Source organism: Aspergillus aculeatinus (assembly GCF_003184765.1).
Source record: "Aspergillus aculeatinus CBS 121060 unplaced genomic scaffold BO66scaffold_40, whole genome shotgun sequence".
Classification (NCBI taxonomy): domain Eukaryota; kingdom Fungi; phylum Ascomycota; class Eurotiomycetes; order Eurotiales; family Aspergillaceae; genus Aspergillus; species Aspergillus aculeatinus.
The window spans coordinates 118,958-140,499 of NW_020291509.1; the positions used below are offsets into that span (position 1 = coordinate 118,958).

Consider the following 21,542-nt stretch of genomic DNA (forward strand, 5'->3'; position numbering starts at 1 on the left):
ACCACAAGTGGCTTAGCTCATGTGATTAGTGGCCACAGACACCTTGTTTATCAGGTGTCGAGTATGCCAGTATATCCCAGCTCTGTCCTCCTTCCTCTGGTTGTTCACCTAGCTGCACCTTCCTCTACCAGCGAACATTAGCATTGAGACTCAAGATGCTCGTCTCCATTCTTTGTTTTGGAACTTCTTACCACCAACGTCTACAAGCTGCATGATACCAAGGTCGAATCTATCTATCAGACCCATGAATATCCCGATTCAGGCTGGTTAATAGCACAAACGATTATCTACAGTCCTTGACTGTATCCTTTCTCATACAATAACCGATTGAAGCTCTATCCTCGTCCTTCACAATGAAGGCTTGCAGCCTGAGAGCCTACATGATAGGCCTACTCTGTACCATCCTAGCACACAACTTTGTCGCTGCGCTCGGGCTGGCAAATATCACGACCGAACTTGGTCCTCGGCTCTCTCCAGGTGCACGAATCATTCTCCCGAATAGTCCAGACTTTGCAAATGCCACCTACAGATGGTCTACCTTTGCTGAGCCTCGTCTCAGTGTTGTCGTTGAGATCGCCACAGAGGAGGATGCTGCGGAAACAGTATGCTCCATGCCTGTCTTAAATACTTGTTTTACTAAGAGTATACCAGGTCAAATACGCCAATGAACAAAATTTTCCTTTCATCGCTATAGGTGGTGGTCATGGTGTAACGACTAGCTTGGCAAATCTCCATTATGGCATTGAAATATGGCTCCATAGACTCAACTGGACCATCATTTCGGAGGACGGTGATACGGCTACTATAGGTGGCGGTATCATTGCTGGTAATCTCATCCAGGCCTTGTGGCAAAAGGGGAAGTATGCAGGTATGTGCCTTACACACACACAGTGCATGCTATGTTGCTCATGGATACACACAGTAACTGGCTCGTGTGAATGCACTAGCTACCTTGGTCCGCTCCTTGGAGCAGGCCACGCTGTCCTACAAGGGAAATATGGCTATGCCATGGATCAACTTGTTTCATTGCATCTCGTGACTGCAGATGGAGAGCTCCTTGATGTGTCAGCCTCCGACCCCGATCCTGACCTGTTTTGGGCCTTGCAGGGCGCTGGCCATAACTTCGGAATCGTCACTTCGGTAACTACGAAGATCCACGATATCCCCGACCAAGGTCTTTGGGCTCACGAGGACTACTTCTACGGCCGTGATAGCATTGAGAATCTTTTTGAGACATGGAACCAACTCCTTCCACGTCAACCTCCTACTGTGGCGATTGTTGGCTTTATATTGCGAAATGCCAGCATAGATGCCGTGAATGTAAGCTGAACACGTCAGCAAGAATATGCCATTAACATGCTGATCAGTTGATAGCCAGTGGTAGTACTCTCTCTCATGCAGGAAAACGTCTCTCGTGTCGATCCCATCTACACCGAGCCCTTCCGCAATGCGAATCCTATCTCTGTCTCCTCCGGCTTCGGGACATACAGGGATATACCAAGGTGGTTACGATTCGATTTCAACAATTCCGTATATTGTACTACCAGGAATGTTTCCGCGCTGCATTTTCCAGTCGGTCTCCGTAGATGGAATATTACAACGCAGCGCATGGTGTACGATGCTTTCGCAACGATCACTGCGGGCAACTCCCCGTTCAATGCTTCCGAGTTTCTGCTCGAGGGCTTCCCAGTGCAAGGCGTCAAAGCCGTCCCTGAAGACTCTACGGCATACCCTTGGAGGGGCGACAATCTCATTGCATATCCCCTTCTCAGGTATTATACAAACATGAGCCTAGATCATACGGCCATTGAGGTCGGCGAAGGATTTCGGCGAAAACTTCTCGAGGGCAGCGGCTCGGAAGAATTGCACTCATACGTTAACTATGCTCTTGGCGACGAGTCACCAGAACAGATTTATGGCTATGAGGAGTGGCGATTGGACAAGTTGAAAGAGCTGAAGAAGAAGTATGATCCGGAGAGGCGGTTCAGCTTTTATGAGCCTATTCCTATCTGAGTGTTCTTTAGAAGGGTTGTTTTCTCTTCGATGACCTAACCATGACCTGTGTTGGGTATTATTATGACTAGATATCAATACTGTATTCATAGTCTACCTAGGGTTAAGTATTGATGGGAAAAAAGTGTTTATATGATGAATATGCTCTCGTACGCAGGCGACTGGCCGTTAAGGTGATGCAGAGTCTGGCCGTAACTGAATCCAAGCTTGACGTTGACCAGATCGTCTTGACGGGTGGCTGGTGCCAGTGTTTGTGGCACAGGAACCCGCAAGGGAGAGCGGGAGGATATATTATCGACCCACCGGCCTCTTTGTTGTCGTAGTGGCATCGTCGCACAGCATCTTGAGGTTAATTTGACCCTAGCAAGGAGGGAAGACCTGGGCTGGTCTCTGCACAAAGCCTTTCAGCAAGTATTGCATGGCTGGTGTTACCGTGGAGATCATGGTTTAATCCAGGCTAGACAGGAAAGGACAATGGCGTCACTTGAACTTGGAGTTGGCCTCCCTGGAACGAATGGCTGGGTAGACTTCGGAGTAGATCACCACCACCGCGTCATATCCTAGCTACTAATCAACTTTCAGATCGCTAGAGCCTCAACCCGACTTGTCGTAGTGTGTGCTGTCGTGGATGAATCCGATCACCAGGGGGCCTGACCGGGGGAAGAAATGGAGCTGACTGGCCAGACTAACCAACGGAGACTAACCACACTAATTCAACCCCTCGATCCACACGTGTTGTTTTAAAGTGTTGATCGCTGCTCATAAAACAATGGAGTAAGCAGACAGGGGAGAGAATCAGTCAGGCACACAGCATGGAAGAATGACGGAAGTCAATGACTCGGTGGTATTCTGGAGGGACAACCCATGTTATTATTGAAGACATTCAAGATTCAAGACATTGAGGAACCCTTTGCATACAATAAACACGACTATTGACACTTAAATATCCACCTATTCCCCTCCCCACCGCTTCCCGCAAACCCTTTCATACCTCCCCTCCCCTCTTATACGGACTGTACTCCGTCCTGCTGCTGCTGCAATTGTTGTTATTCTTAGTTCTCATCGTTTCTGGCTCCTCCGACCTCTCTTTTCTTTCCCCCTACCGACTGAGTTACCCAGCCAAGTCACTCCTTTGCCCCCTCTTGATCGGTCTTTCTCCTGCTTGGCGTTTTCTTCTAGCCGTCTTTCAATCTTCTATTTATACTCGTGTTCTGTGTTCCATTCTCTCCTACCGCTAGGTTTCACGCCGACCCCCAAGTCTAAATTTCCGCCTCCTGCAACACGGTCCGACGTCCTTTCATTTCCGCAACTTAGTTTCCACGATCTGTCTCCTGAAGTTGCTGTTCATATCTCGTCCTTATCGGCCAACCTCTCATGAATTACGACTATGTCAACTACGACGACCACCGCTCTGGCGTCCACCATGCTGGTCGGTACCCTGCCCACTATGACACACGCCGGAATGATGCCAGGCAAGACCTGCCCGACCTGTGGATATGGCCGACTCTCCTCGGAAAGCAGACCAATCGATCAAGCACAACATCGCGTGAAAGAATTAGAAGGGCAACTTGAGTTTCTCAACGTCCAGGCGACACAAATGGGTAAGGAATCTTGTATCGCAAATACCTGCACTGAGCTAACTCAGCCTCTGTCCAAACCAATAGCCGAGAGAATGGCCGAATATGAAGAAGAGATCCGTCGCCTCCGCGCTCAATGCACCGCACAAAGTTCCCGCAATGGCTCCTCTATATCCTCCACCTCGTCGAACCAATACAACAGAATAACAGACTTGTCAATGTCGCCTCCCTCGTCGCAGACCTCTCCGAAGTCACATGGCCAACATAGCGGGCGCTTATCCACGCTGACCTCCCTGTTGCCCTCCCGCCGACCCGGCGCCCCGAGCGCAATCCAGCCCCAGCCAATAATCTCTCCACCGCCGATCACCAGCTACGAGGAAACATTGGAACTACAAAACGCGCTCAACCGAGAACAGAGCCTGCGCAAGGCCGCCGAAACACAATTGTCGCAAGCCAGCACTGAGTTGGAGGAATTGACGGCGCAACTATTCAGCCAGGCGAATGAGATGGTCGCGCAGGAGCGCAAGGCAAGAGCGAGACTTGAGGAGCGGGTGGCGGTACTGGAGCGCCGGGATGTCGAGAAGAGGACCCGACTTGAGCGCTTAGAAAAGGCGATGGAAAGAGTCGAAAGGATCCGAGCTATGGTTGGCTAGCGATTTGCAGGATGCACACATGAGGATTGTGGACGCTCCGGACTATACCCCCTTTATGTACCTGTCTTGTTCTGGGTCTCCGTCCATGCTTTCAGGCTAATACTCCCAGTCTTATACCCATACCCCTCTTCTGGTTTTATTTTTGGCGCTTGGTTACTTGGTCTGCCCTTTCGAGTTTGACATGCGATACGACCTGATGGGTCAATGGGTCACCCTGCTTATGAGTGACGATTCTGCATCGTGTTCTGGTGACAGGCGTTCTGTTTATACATCGGTATCCTTGCATAAAGCGATTGCATTATTTTGTTTATCTATGTACTCTATTGGCTTTCCGAAGGTTATACCTCCTCATAATACTCTTTCTTATGACTCTCATATGGCATCATGCAGTTCCAGGAACCCCGCGGCGGGATGCCAGGAATTAGTCTGGTTGCAGACCCACTTCAGGGTCTCCCCGTGGCTACCTACTGAACTCCATCCTGCTCTGCTATCGTCATTTCTTCCAAGGTTCATATTTTCAGGTTTTAGAAAATTCCTCACTCACAATGTCTATCGGAGTTGCTATTATTGGCAGTGGTAAGTGATAGTCACTCTGAGATACTGCTTTGGCATCGACTGACAGAGCACTCAGGCATCTTTGCCCGGGAAGAACACTTGGTACAAAATCCATAATTCCTTCTTGCTTCAGTGAAGCTATTCGAGCTCCCAGCTGATGTCGCAATCCGCAGCCCGTAGCACGCGCCTCGCCCGATTTCGCGCTCAAGGCGATTTATTCCCGCTCCCTCCAGTCAGCACAGAACCTCGCCTCTGGAGTCGAGGGAGTAGATCTATACTCGGAGGATGCCGGCACCGGCAGAAGCTACGCGGATCTCCTAGCTCGGGAGGACGTGCAAGCTGTCATCATCGCGTGAGTGCTTGATCCAGAAGCATACAATACTTACTTGCCGAGCTAATCGAATGCCTGGGCAGCTTGCCGATTCTCGCCCAGCCAGAGTACATCAAGCAGGCTCTTACCGCCGGGAAACATGTCCTGTCCGAGAAGCCCATTGCCAAGGACCTGGCCACCGCCCAGGAGCTGTTGCAGTGGTACACTGTCAACATCGACACCAGCAAGACTCTCTGGGCCGTCGCGGAGAACTACCGCTACCTGGCCAAGTTCATCCGGACCGCCGAGGAGGTCCGCAGATTGGGCGGAGTGAAGAACTTCCGCGTGAGCGTGCGCAGTCTGATCAAGACGGACTTCAAGTACTACAGTAAGGATCTCCCGTTCAACGTATGAGTCTGAATTACGAGTTGCGCGAGAATGCGGGCAGGCTGACAATGTCACACCCAGAGACGGAGTGGCGTCGGACCCCAGCTCACCAGGGCGGATTCGTCCTTGACGGCGGCATCCACCTCGTCGCGGGACTGCGGCTGATTCTCGGAGAGCAGGAGGCGCTGGCCTCGGTGTCCGCGCGGTCGAGTCTCCTGCAGGAGTATCTGGCTCCCGTGGACACCGTGGACGCCGTGGCGCAGACGAAGTCCGGAGCATCGGGCGCCATCACCATGTCGTATGGCTCGGCATTCAACGACTTTGTATTTGAGTTCGACTGCGCGCAAGGCGCGGTGACGCTGAACGGCGACCGGGTCACGGTCAAGGGGGAGAGCTTCGAGGTGCCCTTTGAGGGCCGGGGAGTGAACCACGAGGTGGCTGGGTTTGCGGCATCAATTCGGACCGGTGCGGTGCAAGCCTTGTTGCGGCCGGAGCAGGCGTTGGCGGATTTAGAGGTGATGGAGGGGATCTTCACGAGCCATGGGGCGCGGGTCGACCTACGACTGCAATAGATAATAGATAATAGTTGGTGGCGAGTAGAGCAGTAGGATAGACGCATAAGGTCGGTCCAAGACAAATAAGATTAGTCATGTGCATGATAGAACGGCATCCATGGTCGGGACTAACCCGATTGAGACGGCGGCGGTCAAGGGCACGCGGGGCGAGCCCTAACACACGGAAGGGGTTAGTCTCGCTTAGCGAAGCCACTAGGGCGAGTCTTGCTCGGGCGGCCAAACCTGAAGCGCGAAATCTCGAGACCGAATTTCGACCCCTACGACAACTCCCAGCGCCAGCCCGCGAGAAGACGACAAGGTATGTGTTGCACGATCGCCGTTGGTCTCACTGCATACTGACTTGGGATTTGTTCAAGATGGTCCTCGCAAAGAAGCACGTCCCCATCGTCAAGAAGCGTACGTTTGCACCTTGTCCCAATATGCCCACCAACCATGAATATATCCTGCCGGGAGTCGAAGTTCAGCCATCAGTGGATCGGTCCTTGGTAGCCAGCCAGCAATCGTATGATAGCGAGACAGGAGAACGACAATCGCAACGAGGAAGAGAACGTGGAGGATGATCTGGGTGCGAATAATGGTTGATCATGGAGGAGGATTCGATTTCTGAATGGAACGATCAATTCGGACGACCAATTTCACTTGTCAAATGCACCGACAACTTCATACGACAGCTTCGAGTACGCCGCAAAACGTATGCACGCAAATGATCACTGGCTTCCGAAGGACTGATTTACCTGGAAAACTCGAACCTGAGCTATCTCCCGAGGGCGAACTCAACCCACCGAATCACACTACATCCATTCACACACGAGGGGACAAGTTTCGTTGACAATTTTCCGCTTTTACAGGCACCAAGCGTTTCTTCCGCCACCAGTCCGACCGCTTCAAGTGCGTGCCGGAGTCATGGCGCAAGCCCAAGGGTATCGACAACCGCGTCCGTAGACGCTTCAAGGGCAACATCCCCATGCCCTCGGTACGTCGCTTTCCTTGCCGCTTGCCACGGAATGCGGAGCCGTCGACTAACAGGCCATTCCCATCAATAGATCGGTTACGGAAGCAACAAGAAGACCAAGCACATGATGCCCTCCGGCCACAAGGCTTTCCTCGTCCACAACCCCAAGGACGTCGAGCTTCTTCTCATGCACAACCGCACCTACGCTGCTGAGTACGTTCTTGCCCCCCATCACTGCAGCTTTTTTCCTCCCCATATCGCCGGATCCAATATACTAACGAACCCCAACAGGATCGCCTCCGCCGTCTCTTCCCGCAAGCGTGTCGACATCATTGCCAAGGCCAAGGCCCTCGGCGTCAAGGTCACCAACCCCAAGGGCCGTGTCACCACTGAGGCTTAAATGGATTTTTTTTATTTAAATCAAAAAAGAAGAGAACCTATTTATGGAATGATAATGTAAAGACTTTCCCAAACCTGCCGCTCCCGAACCTACCTCTCTCTGTGCCCCCACTCCAACCCTCATCCCGAACAATCAGAGTTAAAAAATCAAGCACTTACATGATCGATGAGGAAAAAAGACCATGAATACCAATATCATCTCCATGAATACACCACCTTTTGAAATATAAAAAAATCCAAACGGGGAAAGCAAGCCTTCACCGGGATCGCGGGTATCAGATCATCTGGGGACTTGACCTTTGTCATGAGGTGATGATATGATGCTTTGTCTTGTGGATGGGAACGCTAGGCTGTGCTTGTCGTTTCTATTTATCGAGAATTCCGGGTAATGGCTTGTTTCTTCTAAGTGTGGGGGGGGGCTGCTTGGCTTGATGCAGAGCGATTTTAAAGCAAGATAAAGATATGTCAATGCGATGCGCGTGGCTTGGCTGGTGCTGCTGGTCTGGGAATTATTTGTCTTTCTTGGGGGGAGATTGGGTGTAGGGAGTAGTGTAGGGGCTGTAGTGTTGTTTCCTGGTGTTGTTGCCGTTTCTCTGTGGGGATGTGGTAGACACTCGTTTGATGTTGTAGAGATATCCCAAGGTCTAGTGATGTGTGTTGCTCTACCGTTGATGCTGGAGTGAGTTGACCCAGTAATGCAGGGAATCCAGATTCTTGCTGAGGGAGTAAAACGGAAAGAAGTAGACTGAACTTCTATTGTGATATCATCGCGGATCTATGTACCAAAAACAAAATCTATGCTGTGGCTTGCGCTCCAACACCAGTCTCCGCACTAGCGGCGGCGGCGGCAGCAGCAGCAGCAGCTTCATGCGCCTGCCTCTCCGCCGAGATATCCACCAACCCGACCCCCTGGACCAGCGCCGGGATGCCTCCTCCTCGCCTCTCCGCATGATTCTTTGGGTTATCATCGCCATCCCCATCCCCACCGAGCTCCGGCACCGTGCCATACCCGATCACAATCTCCTCGTCCTCGGGGACATCGACCCAGTCCGGCATCGCGCGGGGGCCGTCCACGCCGACGGGGGGCAGGCCCCAGCTCGGCATCTGGCTGGTGTACTTCCAGCCGTCGGGGCCGCTCTTGTCGGCGTACGCGGCCGCATGCAGGAAGATGCCCAGCTCCTCGGGGCTGGGGTCGGTGTACAGCTCGGTGTCGCAGACGGGGCAGCGCTCGCCGGACAGGCGCTCGCCCTTGCGCTTGTGGTAGCGCTCGACGGCGGCCTCGTGCTCGCGGGACATGATCTCCTCGACGACCGAGGCGTCGGTGCCGGGGGGCACGAGCGGCGCGGCGGTGAGATGCGTGCGGTAGCTGTTTTCGCTGCTGTCGGGCTTTGTGCTTGTGCTAGCGGCCTCGGCGACGGTCTCGGTCTTGCCCAGGTTCGACAGGCGGGCGATCAGCTCCTGGTCGCGCTCGTCGGAGGTCTCGTTCTTGCCCAGGTCCGGGCCGAAGACTTTGCGATTGCTGTAGATCGGGTCGTTGGAGATCGGATGCCCCAGGAACTGCAGGTGCACGCGGATCTGGTGCGTGCGGCCCGTCAGCGGCAGGCAGTGCACGATGCTGTAGCCTTCTTCTTCGTTCGCGTAGATCGGGGGCGGCGTCGCTACCCCCGTCCTTGCCGGCCATCCAACCTCTCCCGCTGCATCACCATCCCCCGATCCCGCTGCAGCAGCGGACGGAGGGATGTACGCCAACCGGCGGAACTTCGTCTTGGCCTCCTTCCCCGTGGCGCGCACGCGGTTCAGCCCGACCTTGGGACTCACCGACATGATGGGCTGATCGCACACGACCACCCCGTCGGGGAACCGGCCCTTCACGCGCGCCACGTACTCCTTTTGCAAGGTGCGCGCCTTGAGCTTCTCGCACATCATCTCCGCCGCCTTGGGGTGCTTCCCCAGGAACATGACGCCCGAGGTCAGCCGGTCCAGGCGGTTGCAGGGCCGCGGCACCCAGTCCGGGTGCCGCTGGGACCGCAGGATCTCCAGCACCGAGTTGTAGTGGTACCGGCCCGCCGAGTGCACGGGCACGCCGGCCGGCTTGTCGATCACGATCAGGTCGTCGTCCTCGTGGATGATCCCGATCTCCTTGCCCGTCACGGGCGGCTCGTGCCGGTGCAGCGTGTGCGAGATGATCTCGCCGTTCTTGACGACCGTGTGCGGCGTGCCTGGTTTGCCGTTGACGCAGACGAGGCCGGTTTCGAGGGCTTTTTTCTGTCCCCATGCGAGATTTTATGTTAGTTGGATGAGGGAATGGAGGGGAGTGGAGGGAAGGGTCACCGTACGTAGTATTCGGCCGGTCGATCGCGGAACTCCGACAGGAAGATGTCCAGCAACTCCCGCCCGCGCCAGCGCTCCTTGCAGTAGGTGTTGTAGGTGTAGTGGTAGGGCTTCACGCGGCGCAGTCCGCCTTCAAAATAGTAGGGGGCCGGCCAGGGGTCGCAGGGAGTCACGGCCACCTCCGGGGGTTCCTGGACCGGGTCCGGAGGCGGCACTTGGAGGGTCGTGTCGACGGGGACAACGGCCATGCTGGACGTCGGGACCAGGCCTCGTCGCAGCAGGTATGCAAGAACGCGAGGTGAGGGAGCCAAGGTCGACGACTGGCGGGGATGACAGGACAAGAGGAAGAAAGGAGGGTGAGTAGTGGTGGGGTTTACGATGAAAGAGATAAGCTCTGCGGCGGCGAAAATTGGCAAAAGAAAAAATTAACTCAAGTCCCGCAGGAAATTTTGGTGGTGCGGGAAAGGGGAAAACAAGTGGATTTTGAGTTATCGGAATCTATCAAATAAAACACTACGGTAAACCTTTCTATTGACCTCCGAGTTTCCTTTCCAACACCTCCGCCTACGGCCGATAACCCAGTCAACCCACCTAAGATCGAGTCAATTCTGATGTAGCCAAGGTATCATGTGTGTAGGAACTTACATTTCGAGTAGGCGCGACGGCAGGAACAACATCCTCAGATGTATATTCCTCAATTGTCCGGTGAACCCAGCCCCGCCTGTAGCACATCCACATTGCCGCATCGTCGAAGTCAAACGATATGCTTCCTTTGGCTAAGATCTGGCCCAGTACATCAAGAGCCTTGGACGTCAACGCGGAGTGGGAAGGAAATGAGCGAAAAGCCCCATGGCTCTCGATAGACCTGAAGAATTGACTCTCATCCTTCAAGACTTCCAGCACGTGGTCCATTGTGATCGTGTGGATCTTTCCTTGTTTAATAAGATCGCAATGCGCCTATACTCAAATCAATTTGCAAGAAGCAAGCATAAAACCGAATCCGTTCACGTCCTGGTACAGTACAGTACATACATTGAAAAGGATATCGACCATGGCGGCCACCATCCCGAGATGCGCACTTGTCAGCTTATACAAGTAATCCATCGCCGCGCGATCAATCATGAACTCGTCATCGAACCCCCGTGCCGCCCGAAGTACCACAACTTCACGAAATTCGTCTTCGGTGTAAAACATGCCGATTTTAACCGAATACAGGCCAGGTCGAGGGGCCAGTGCGATATGCGACGCGATGCCAAACGTCGTCGGAGTATATGCATAGTCCAGGTCCCTCCAATCCACGCCGGTCACAGGGTGTCCATAGTATTCGAAAAGGCAGATCTTGATATCTCCCAGGCGAAGCCCAGATTGCACGTCCTTGATGACCGTATCCCAGAAGTTCATGTCGCGGTAGGAACCCTGAGCCTCGTCGATAAGAATCACCGTCTTGGCAGGAACCGATGCCCATGTCGGATCGAACTCAGGATCTCGTTGTCGCAGGCGCCAGCCGAACTGAGTCCAAGGGGATCCCGGGGGTGCTTCTTGGCGCCCCCAGACAGGGAGGAGATACACGTTGCGATTGTGGTCGAGGTAGTATTCCCGGAGCAATCGGCACAGGACCGTTTTCCCGGTGGCTGGCGTGCCACGCACGAGAACGGCGTTTTCAGAATCCACCGCCGCGGCGAGCTTGGACACGGTATCCTGGCGCGGACATGTCTATTCACCAATAGCGGTCAGGAGTGAACTCATAGCCTCCGGGGAAAGTGAATCTGGGTGTTGCATGCTTACAATCGGGGGCATAGGATCGCGTGTACTCATTTTGCTGGTAGATTGCTGGAAGAGGGTGGCTTTCCTGTGAAGCGTCGTTGACACCCTCGTGGAGAGTCGAAGGAGCAGGAACAGGATGAGAAACTGAGGGAGAACTCATGCTTTGGAAGGTGAGCTGGACTCACTTGTTGTAGAGAGTATCTGTGAGATCGGTTGTGTCTCTTCTCGCCTCTCCCTGAGTTGCTTCTCTCAAATATACCTTTCCGCTCCTTTCTCGGGGTTGCGGGGTGTAGGATGACAACAAGTTGATGTGGGAGCCGACAGTGGTGAAAGTAAACTGAAACCAGACAGGATCTCATGCGAAGCACCAAACACCGGAGATGTGAGAAGTAGTTCGCGAAATAGCAATGCTCTGCAGAATACGATGACTCTCAAGGGAAGGGGGTAATGACAGCTGAGAGGAAGGAGATAAAAAGATTTACGTCGTTCACAAGTAACAAACAAGTGACAGAACGCTAGCCTCGCAACTCCGTGTATATGTCACTATCTCCTCACTCACCCCGAGTAAACTCGCAATGCCATCGGAATCTGACCCGGACCAGGACCCCAGAAATCTGATCGTTTCCCCCGGAATCATGACATACAGTCTCATCTATATGTATCATCGAGTCCCATACCTCAGCTTCTTCTTCCGCATAGCCCTCTCATTACCTTCCGATCCGAGAGCGCAATTACTACTGCAATCGCTCCACTCATCACTCCAAACGTCGACACCATGGTCGCCCACCCAGCCTGATCAACCAGAAGACCCGCCATCAGAGGCCCAAGCACCTGCCCACCGGACCATGCCACGTTAAACAGCCCGTATGCTTGCGCAGTGCCTCCCTGGTGGCCGAAAATGCCTGGATATTCTCGCTCATATCGCTCCGTGACTCGTCCCACCTCAACCATCAACGAGACCATCTGTAGGGTTGACGCGGCTCCAGCCAGAAAGAGGAAGACGACTAGCAGGATCTGGTGCTGGACCGTGTTCTCAGTGACGAACTGGAAGAGGAGAAAGGTTGGACAGTCGAGTAAAAAGCCTAGGAAGGCAATTTGTAAGGCTCCGAGGCGGTCGACGGCATCACCTGTGTGAACTCAAGGTTAGTCGAAGCCAGGTTTGGAAGTGGATAGACGTACCGATCCAAGGGGACGCGAAGGACGGTGCGAACAAGGGCAGGAAGCACAGGCCTATGCCCATCGGGCCCCAGTCGAATGTCTTCATGACATAGAGTGGAAGGACCTGAACCACGATCAGTTGCTGCAAGAAGATGGATGTAAGAGGATTGCAGTAACCACGGACCGTGTCGAATGAGGAGTACAAGATGGCATCGACGACAGTCGCCATCAACACAACCATCAATTTACCAGAGCATATCAGCCGAACAATGCCCGGTACGGACGTCTCTTTCCCGCTCGAGTCGGGCTCACTGCCATCCTCGACCGGTGGTTCAACGAGCACATCGTCAGGCGGACACAGCGAGCTTGCACTGTCCTGTTCACTGAAAGCGCCGTAACCGGTGCTCTTACCCAGCAAACCGCTGGATTCTTCCGTCTTTGACGGAAGCCACTTCGCGGCCGTCTTCTGCTCGATCATGACCAGGCGGAGACTGACATCCACCACGATCAAAGCGATCGCCAGCAGGAACACCGAATGGTACCCAACTCGCGAGAGCCTGCACGGGGATATGTTAGCGACCATCTTCCTCCAACCCTGACAGCACGAATGCGCGAAACGTACATGATCCCACCGATGAACGGGCCGAACACCGTCCCAACTGTCAAAGCCATAGAGACGTATCCCATGGCCGCCCCGACCTGGTCCTTGCCCACCGTGTCCACAACAAGCGCCATGCCGACAGTCCACACCACAGCTGCCGACAGACCTTGCAGAGCCCGCGCGATCACCAGCGACGACAACGACCTCGCGAACCAGAACACCACGGTCGTCCCGCCGAGGGCAAACAACCCGATCATGAACGGAAGCTGGCGCGATGAGCTCCTGTCCGCAAAGTATCCGAAGATGGCTTGTGAGTCGTGACTGGTCAGGACCTATTCTCCGAGCATACCAATCGGCTAGCAGTGCAGGGCTATCACTCACGAGAACCAAAGAAAATCCCGCCCCCGAAAGCAGCAAGCATGATCGACATCCATTGCTGTACTGTGAAGCTTTGTGTCAGTGGGCTTTTGTCTGCCAATACAGGCATAGGAAAACGTACGGTCATTATCCGGCACAGCGACTCGCGTTTTCAAGACAATCGGTAATATGGGCACGATCTAGTAAATGATCGTTCCAGTTAGACACAACTCGTCACCAGCATTCATCACCGGAGAACCGCACCATGCCATAGATGAAAACGTCCTGCGTGCGGTGAAACGGCAATTAGCATCGTGTCCAGGAAACAGATAAAGCGACACCATCCTTATCTCCCCCCTCCCTCACTCACCGTAAAACAAGCAATAGCCACCACCCAAGTCACAAACGTCTTGGAAGAGCGAAAGGCCAACTTCCATGGTGGGGAATCGCAGTCTGTCGCTGCCATACCGAATGTTCTGCCGACGGGAGGGGGCGATAAAGTATGATCGTATGTAGTGGGAAAAGGGTCAACGACACGAACAAGTACCCGAGTCGCACATCGTGGCCCAACGCCGTCTTAAGGAGTTTAAATAGCTCAGCGACATCGGCGAGGGGAACAGAGGAGGAGGGGTTTTTTCTCTTTCGAAGAAGCAAAGCAAGAGCCAAAAAGCAAAGTAAAGCAAAAAGGGTGGGCTGAGCTGACAAGTCAGTTAACTATAGGCCTACGGTTGTGGGGAAAGGAGAACTAATGGGACGGATTTGCCCTTTTCTCCCTCTGCCTCTAAACTCGATGAGGTAAAATTTCGCAGAGCTGCATCGTCAGCGCATGAGCTGTCGGGATTGATTGGCATCGGCTGAGATCCGGAGAGTCTATCTATTGTCTCGGTCTACTGGTGTGTGCAGTAGGAAACTAAAACTACTAGGTAGGTAGGTAGTTAATGATATCCTTATCTCTATCATCGTGACCGCTCGTTGGTGGCTCCGGCCGAGATAGTGCGTATCTAGATGATAACTAAGGTCGCCTACGTCCCGTGATGAATAAACTCGACTAGATCATTCTATAATGGCACTATTGCACTAATCTCACGCAAATGACTTATGTCCAAATTTGAAGACGGCAAAAACATACGTGGACAAATTCACCGACACGAACGCGATGGGACAGTGGCACGCACAGATTGGTGTCCGAGTTGGACAAGATTCTGGTCCAGTGCTCAAGAAAACCACCAGTGCATGTCATTTAATGGCTCTCCACTGTCGTCATCATCTTCTTCATCATGCTATCAAACTGATTTGCTCGGATCGTCAAATTAGGGTCATGGATTCATCAGCGAAGCAAAAGAACACGACTGACTCCTACACGCCGTTCCTGGACCCCCGAACACACGATACAGAAAGGAGAAGAGGAGTAAAATGTTCGTCGGTAATGAAAGAGCGATCGATGTTGCAAGAATAAATTAGGAGAAAGAGAAGCCATGATTCAGAAACAGTTAACGTATACATTCACTTCCTTCACATCAGCCATCATGATCATTGGTGTATAACAGTTCGTCCACGTACATGGGAATAGCTAGCTCAGAGGAAAACCGAAGAAAACTGGAAAAAGAGGGGGAAAAGGAAACTTTTCGACATGCTTGACTGAGAGCAATAACTAGATCCTGATCGTGGGCCTAGCCGGAACAGACAATCGGAAGGGGGGTAAAGAAGGGGAGAATGGTTCAAAGACGTGAAGACAACGGGTCATCAAAACAAATTAGCCACCGACATAACCAAAATCAATCCGGCTATTCGAAGAGAGCACACGGAGAATTGCTGTTAGGTCCAGGCCACGGCAGGGATCCAGTGCCGCGAGCTGGGACGCTCTGGCGGTAGTAGCGCGATATTTTGGTCAAGTGATGAACAGCTCTGGGGTATCGATGAATCTATGCGAATCGGCCACCGCGGCGGTTGTTGCGCTGTCTCCCCGAGCCAACCGTGCTCCAGCCCTCCTCGTCGGCGGCTGCAGCCTGGGCCTCAGCGGGGGCGCTCCGCCAGCTGCCGTTAGTCTTGCTGGCAGCCGCATCGGTAGCAGCAGCCTCAGCACCCTTAGCAGCCGTTTCCTCGCCCTGGTCCTGTTCAGCCTTCTCGGCACCCTCTTCCTCACCGGCCTGCCGGAGGATATCGAAGTTCTTGCCACCCTGAGGAGTGTCGGTGACGTCTCTTCCGTTGGGGTCAGCCGTGGACACCGGCTTGTCGGTCTTGCCCTGCTCCTTGGAAGCGCGTTGCTTCTCGCCCTTCTCAGCCTTGGCCTTCTCATCAGCCTCCTTCTTTTGGCGGATCGCAAGTTGGCGACGCTCCTCAACCTCTTTCTCGCGGGCAGCGGTGTCGATGGGCTTAGCTCCACCGAAGATGCTGGCCTTGGACTCGCCGCCGGCAGCCGGGGACGAAGACTCAGTCACAGTCCGTTTCTGGAGGTTCAACTTGGGGCGGCTAGGAGCGGCGGGAGCGGCAGGGGCGGCAGCAGGCGAAGGGGGGTTGCTGGACTCCTTGGGCTGATCGGGGCGCATTCTGGACCGCCATGCGTTGTCGAGGTCGGCAGCAGTGGGCGTGCGTTCTTGACGTTCTTGGAATTCGCGGCGAGGAGGACGAGAGCCATCCTGAGAGCGTCCCTCACCAGAGAGTCCCTCGTGGGAGCGGCCCTCACCCCAGGCGGGGGAGCTGCGTCTGAAACCAGGTCCTTCGTTGCTACGGGGGCGCCCTTCTCTCACGGGGGCGGGAGGGGACAGAGGGCCCTTGCGCTCCCAGTTGTTGAAATCGCGGAACTTGCCATCGCTCTCGAAGTTGCTGCGACGGTTGTTACCGCCGCGCTCACTGCCTGCATCAGACATGTTATCCATGTTGCGGCCGAAGTTGGAGCGATCGAAGTTGGAGCGTTCAGGGACGCGGCGCTGGGGAGCATCCGGAAGAGGGCCCTTGCGGGTCCAGTCAAATTCCTTGACATCGCGCTCCTTGGCTAAAAGCGGTTGTCAGCCAGCATATAACAGTATCCAAGAGTAGCAACACCTACGAGGCTCAGCGATGCTGACACGGATCGCTCTTCCCTGAAGAGTAGCGCCGGAGAGGTCGAGAGCCTTCTTCAGACCATCGACAGTCTCAAACTCGACATATCCGAATCCCTTGGGGGCCTTGGTCAACTTGTCCTCCACAACACGGACGTTGGTCACACCGCATTCGGCAAAGAGATCGGAAATATCGGCAGAAGCCGCATCGAAGGACAGATTACCGACGTGGGCGGTATAGGGAGGCTGAGTAGGAAGAGGGAGAGGCTCTCTGACGGCGTAACCACCACGCTCGCGTTCTTTCATCGAATCATGTCAGCCTAGGAAATCCCTCGAACTAATCTTGTAGCGGAGAAGCCATACCACCAAATCCATTACCGAAGCCGGAAGAGGAAAGACCCATAGGGCGGCGGTCGCCTCCGAAGCTGGTCGAAGAAGGGGCTGGCTAATGATTAAATTGATGCCATCATGATGAGGCTAAGGGTGCGCTCCAAAAACCACGTACCGGCTGTAAATCATCGTACGATTAGCAAAGATCGTTAGAACTATTTCAGAATGAGAAACACTTACCAGGCAAAGGCATGTCGTCCATCTCATCGGCCCAAGAGCCGAGGGCTAGTCCTCATCAGTCATGTTCATCCCCGCGGGGGTATGGGGATATCTCGACGGACTTACACTCATCAGCCAAGAAGTTGCCTAGCGACATCTTCTGGGCTTTCTGCTTTCCGGGCGCTGAACATATGAAAGATACATCAGTAAACAGGGACATCTTTGAGGGGTAGAGAGGTGTGGGTTGCGACAGCGCGCAGGGCCACAGAGAGGGGTTGCAAACGAACCCATGATTGCGGTTGTTCAGAATCGGGGAAACGCGCCAAGGGAGTTCCTGTGCGCGTCTCGGGGGTTGAAGGCGAGAGTTAGATGGGGGTGAAGAAGACTTCCGAATTAGAAGTCTTGAGAGAATGCGGAGGATGACGTTCAAAGGACGATGAACGATGGGTGGGTTGGGATGCAAGGAAGCTCCGCAGTTGAAGAACAGAGGGGAAAGTAGGTTTATCCGTGAGGATAATTTTTAGTGATGACACTAAAAAAGTCAGCCTCCAAAAAGTGTTGGTGCGGCTTTTGGGCCTGTTGGCGCTCGACCCAACCAAGTAAGTCCCAGTCCAGCTTCCCGAGGGCTTTTTTCCCCTTCCAGTCTTTCCCAGCCCGGCCCCCTCTTTTGCTTGGGACTCTTTTTGCGGAGAGAGAGACAAACTGTGTGAAAGTGAAACTCTCCACTTGAGTTTTGGTTTTTTTTTTCTTCTATTCTTTCTTTTCTTTTCTTTGAATCATGTGTTCCCAATTCTTATTACAGGTTCAAATACCTTTAAGTCGTTTGCTGTAGGGGTATTTCTTTCTTCGCTTCTTACTCTTCCTTTTCACGCCTCATCCCGGCCGAGCGCATCTTCACTGCTCATATCAGCCGGCAGATTTGACATGCAGACAATCCCCCCCAAAAAAACAAAAATCTTTTGCGGGGATGTTAAACATCACCTGTAATGTTTGTGAACCATGCTGCCTTGAATTATTCTTCTTCTTGACACAATTCTTCCCCGCGGACACATCCGCAACACTACTGCATGGAGACAAGACTTCTATTAGACTATTCAGCTTTCACCGACAAGAAAAATTAGTTAAGGCTTCTGCATTCTTGCCATTCTTCATGATTGTGTGTTACAGCTTCTGGCCCCATTATCCCCTCAGCTGGCTGGGCACGAGGAAGCAAGGTTCCATGCCCGCTGTGAAACAAAGAGAAGTTAAATCTCGGGTGACTTGCAGCCACTTGAGGTTGCTGCATCCTCTCGCCTGCATCTTTACAATTGGACACAAAAAATGAACCATTGCAGGCTCCCTTGTGACTGTCATGAAAGATCAGCTTGCTCAAGATATCAGACGGTCAAACTGGTATGCTGCTTTCAACCCTTGGCTAGTAGAAGCGTCGTGCAATGGGTTAGGTTTAGCATCAAGGTTTGCTGAGACATCAGAATGCAAGTCATTGTGCAATACTCGGCGCAAGGCGGGTCAAGAAAGGATGTTGGCTCTCTTTGTATAGTCAGCATCATGAGCCGTCTTCCACTTTTCGCTTCACATCCAGGCATGCCATTAGACATGCCATTATATCATCAAACCCATATGCCCTGAATTTCGCCAATTGTCCTAAAGACGTCGGATTGCAAATGTCACAGATATGGACACAGACTGTGCTTTTGACGGCCATAGGATATAAAAAGTTTGAAATGACTTCTCGGCTTAGTCGGTCAATTGAACTTTGACTCCGTAGAGTATATGCATGGGGAAACAGTCGAAACCAGCCGAAGAGTTCAGTGCGCACAGTGCTCAAGAAAAGGCTTCTGACTTAATTAAGTGTGTGAAAGAATTGTATGTTTGCTGGCAAGTGCAATCGTGGGCACTTTACGCAGTACGCGACTCGTTTCGCTCGACAGAACGGACTAGCTTTAGAAAGGTGCCTGCGACAGTTGCTCCAAGTCAGCCACGGTGTTGATATAAAGATAGAAACTGCAAGATCAAGCATCCGAGTCTTGCGAGCGACGGACTACCCGATACAAGGTCTTGAAGCATTTTGTGACTTGTGTGGAGAAATATTTTCAATGATGCGTTGCAATTAGGCTAACGCTAAGAAGAGCAAGTATGCTTTGAAGCATTGCCGTCAACGTCCAGACGGTCAGTCATACTGTTGTCGTGTGTTCTCTTCGATTACCGCACACGCAGTACAAGCAATAGCACTGGGGTTTGAGTGAGGCCCAAGCAAATTTGTAGGCAGCTGGCTAGTGAGACGAGCGTATATTCAGCAGGGCAACCATTCAGACCGTAAGGTCTATGCATTCAGGCCAGAACAAGTCAAAAAATGACAATTGCAATAGAGGACAAAGGGAAGAAGTGGTCAAGCTCTGTTCTTTAGGTTGATAACTGGACCCGCTTGGATTGCGGGCATATCGAGACCCGCTGAGATGACATCATCCTCCGCCCGCAATTACTCGTTACTATACGGTATAATTGATGTTGCGCTCTCGGCCTTGAATTAATGGGACTTCGGATGTATATGCCACTGACGGTGATTTCTGCAGACAGAATGTATGTAAGAGGAATTAACTGCTGCTGAGCGCCGGTGTAGACATGGAAGGTTCAGAGCCTTTCAGATTCGCGATTATGCACACAAATACATGACAAAGCAGCATATCCCGTGCCCAAATCACGTGTGCCATTATGGTTTTCCCTGGCGATGAACCGATTACTTGGGCAATTGTCGGCCTGAAGGTGTAACTAACCAACGTACGAAGTAGATCTGAGGGTAAAACTTGACTTCGATGTCGACAGCGAGCAGGATGAGTGAACAGAACAAGAGCCAGTCTACGTTTTTCCCGCTCGTCAAGGCAGGAGCTCTGAGCGGTTAGTCCCTCTAAAACCCGGCGAAGCCTCCACGGTTGTACATTTTTCGCATCAATTCCATGATCCATGTTCTTGCATAGCATGGCGATAACCGCGATGGCCCACTGACATGCCACGATAGGCTCTCTTGGACTGGTGTATGGAGGTGTTGCAGGTGTCATCCGGTCTCCTAATCCGGTGATCCATTCTCTATCTTGCGGTGTTCAATGGGCTGCAACTGGGAGCGGCTTCTGGTGTAAGTGTTCCCTCTTGGCTCCGTGTCGCGTTGATTTTAGCAGAGATCTGAGCCTTCCCCCTGCAGTCTTGAGAGAGAACATCTTAAAATATCATTTCGAAAACAATGCCGATTCTAAGCAACGCGCTTATGTCAGCGCTCTATCAGGGGGCATCGCTGGAGGCACCGTTACCCGACTACTAGGTACGTCGATTGATCATTCTTCGCTGTGGTCACTGCTAGGGAAAACTGCCTGCAATACTAATACCTGGCGTCAGGGGGTCGACTAATTCCAGGAGTGGTGTTCTTTTCGGCACTAGGCTATCTGGGCCAAAGCACTTATAATGCGATCGACACATGGCAATTAGAAAAGGCCAACACTCCATCGAAGCCGATCCTTCAGCGGATCGCCGATTCAAAATGGATTCCGCTCAAGTCCCTCTCCGATGATGATTACAGGGGGATTTTGCGCGAGAAGCTCCTGAGCATCGAGGCCGAGATCGCACTCCTCGATGAAAAGATTGAAGGGCTGGAGAAACTCAAATCTCAAGGGTCAGATTTGTCCTCGTCCGACACATCCACCAGGTGACCAGAGAATCCAGCCCGTCAATTTCTACCACGAACGGCCTTGGTGTAATAGAATGTTACGGGTTAACATTTTCTCCCTGGCTTGTTGCAACCCTTGACTTAGCCACGCCGATGCGGAGCACCGCGAAGATCATGCGGCCATTTGGCTATTCTGGCATCGATGATTGTTCTATAGAAGGATTGCTCCCCCAAGGCGAGCCCTAGTGAACCTACGGCCCGCAAAAGCGCAGTAGTTATCACCATGTATAACATCACTCTACTATGTTCCTACTTGTATAACCCAAGAATCAGGATTATACCACCCAGATCAGAGCTGTTGAACTGTTGTAGCATGAACTTAGCTCTCTTTCAACGTCTTGTGCAAATACTTAAAGGCCGTGAGACTTGAAATAACGTCAAACAAGATGAATTTGCCTCCTGTCTAGGTTCAGGGACCGCAACTCTATAGTAGGCATTGCAGCGCTTGACGTGGTGTAAGCTAATGGTTGTACTGTACCTCCATGCAAGCAGAACGCCAGATGACCCGAGTGGCTGTCACAGGGGTCGTAGTCAAAAGGAGTGCATGCGACCCAATTGACATGCAGGTTCAATTGACAGGCACCTTTAATTTTACGATCTCAATAAAT

General features: G+C 52.7%; 9 protein-coding genes across 9 annotated transcripts; 5 read left to right on the forward strand and 4 right to left on the reverse strand.

The window, feature by feature from the left end:
* Nucleotides 1–353: 353 nt before the first annotated feature.
* On the forward strand, nucleotides 354–2,013 carry BO66DRAFT_457289 (FAD-binding oxidoreductase; the record flags this gene model as incomplete). The annotated part of the gene is made up of 4 exons (XM_025652167.1): nucleotides 354–602; nucleotides 652–868; nucleotides 923–1,320; nucleotides 1,375–2,013. 4 exons carry the CDS (start codon nucleotides 354–356, stop codon nucleotides 2,011–2,013), a joined length of 1,503 nt encoding a protein of 500 aa, XP_025501482.1.
* A 1,162-nt stretch (nucleotides 2,014–3,175) lies between these two features.
* BO66DRAFT_149966 (uncharacterized protein) lies at nucleotides 3,176–4,334 on the forward strand. The gene is made up of 2 exons (XM_025642139.1): nucleotides 3,176–3,614; nucleotides 3,678–4,334. The coding sequence occupies exons 1-2, from the start codon at nucleotides 3,401–3,403 to the stop codon at nucleotides 4,241–4,243; spliced, it is 780 nt and encodes a 259-aa protein (XP_025501483.1). The 5' UTR covers nucleotides 3,176–3,400; the 3' UTR covers nucleotides 4,244–4,334.
* Nucleotides 4,335–4,788: 454 nt separating this feature from the next.
* BO66DRAFT_413373 (60S ribosomal eL32 domain-containing protein) lies at nucleotides 4,789–7,422 on the forward strand (the record flags this gene model as incomplete). Its single annotated transcript, XM_025649413.1, has 9 exons — nucleotides 4,789–4,819; nucleotides 4,875–4,900; nucleotides 4,972–5,150; nucleotides 5,213–5,496; nucleotides 5,577–6,010; nucleotides 6,427–6,466; nucleotides 6,919–7,043; nucleotides 7,114–7,235; nucleotides 7,314–7,422. 9 exons carry the CDS (start codon nucleotides 4,789–4,791, stop codon nucleotides 7,420–7,422), a joined length of 1,350 nt encoding a protein of 449 aa, XP_025501484.1.
* A 729-nt stretch (nucleotides 7,423–8,151) lies between these two features.
* Nucleotides 8,152–10,162, reverse strand: BO66DRAFT_393630 (pseudouridine synthase family protein). The gene is made up of 2 exons (XM_025647802.1): nucleotides 9,758–10,162; nucleotides 8,152–9,686 (listed from the first exon to the last, which is right to left on the reverse strand). Exons 1-2 carry the CDS (start codon nucleotides 9,998–10,000, stop codon nucleotides 8,217–8,219), a joined length of 1,713 nt encoding a protein of 570 aa, XP_025501485.1. The 5' UTR covers nucleotides 10,001–10,162; the 3' UTR covers nucleotides 8,152–8,216.
* Nucleotides 10,163–10,290: 128 nt separating this feature from the next.
* On the reverse strand, nucleotides 10,291–11,880 carry BO66DRAFT_150033 (uncharacterized protein). Its single transcript, XM_025642140.1, has 4 exons — nucleotides 11,538–11,880; nucleotides 10,785–11,465; nucleotides 10,398–10,709; nucleotides 10,291–10,343 (listed from the first exon to the last, which is right to left on the reverse strand). The coding sequence occupies exons 1-4, from the start codon at nucleotides 11,565–11,567 to the stop codon at nucleotides 10,335–10,337; spliced, it is 1,032 nt and encodes a 343-aa protein (XP_025501486.1). The 5' UTR covers nucleotides 11,568–11,880; the 3' UTR covers nucleotides 10,291–10,334.
* A 314-nt stretch (nucleotides 11,881–12,194) lies between these two features.
* Nucleotides 12,195–14,098, reverse strand: BO66DRAFT_328425 (MFS transporter; the record flags this gene model as incomplete). Its single annotated transcript, XM_025643989.1, has 8 exons — nucleotides 12,195–12,643; nucleotides 12,696–12,798; nucleotides 12,859–13,231; nucleotides 13,297–13,582; nucleotides 13,657–13,716; nucleotides 13,775–13,832; nucleotides 13,897–13,917; nucleotides 14,003–14,098. 8 exons carry the CDS (start codon nucleotides 14,096–14,098, stop codon nucleotides 12,195–12,197), a joined length of 1,446 nt encoding a protein of 481 aa, XP_025501487.1.
* Nucleotides 14,099–15,554: 1,456 nt separating this feature from the next.
* Nucleotides 15,555–17,376, reverse strand: BO66DRAFT_440864 (translation initiation factor 4B; the record flags this gene model as incomplete). Its single annotated transcript, XM_025651290.1, has 5 exons — nucleotides 15,555–16,624; nucleotides 16,679–16,969; nucleotides 17,034–17,111; nucleotides 17,241–17,285; nucleotides 17,346–17,376. The coding sequence occupies 5 exons, from the start codon at nucleotides 17,374–17,376 to the stop codon at nucleotides 15,555–15,557; spliced, it is 1,515 nt and encodes a 504-aa protein (XP_025501488.1).
* Nucleotides 17,377–18,057: 681 nt separating this feature from the next.
* On the forward strand, nucleotides 18,058–18,769 carry BO66DRAFT_150106 (uncharacterized protein). The gene has a single exon (XM_025642142.1). The coding sequence runs from the start codon at nucleotides 18,187–18,189 to the stop codon at nucleotides 18,541–18,543; it is 357 nt and encodes a 118-aa protein (XP_025501489.1). The 5' UTR covers nucleotides 18,058–18,186; the 3' UTR covers nucleotides 18,544–18,769.
* Nucleotides 18,770–19,985: 1,216 nt separating this feature from the next.
* BO66DRAFT_393634 (uncharacterized protein) lies at nucleotides 19,986–21,105 on the forward strand. The gene is made up of 4 exons (XM_025647803.1): nucleotides 19,986–20,114; nucleotides 20,236–20,349; nucleotides 20,416–20,532; nucleotides 20,607–21,105. The coding sequence occupies exons 1-4, from the start codon at nucleotides 20,051–20,053 to the stop codon at nucleotides 20,915–20,917; spliced, it is 606 nt and encodes a 201-aa protein (XP_025501490.1). The 5' UTR covers nucleotides 19,986–20,050; the 3' UTR covers nucleotides 20,918–21,105.
* Nucleotides 21,106–21,542: the final 437 nt, after the last annotated feature.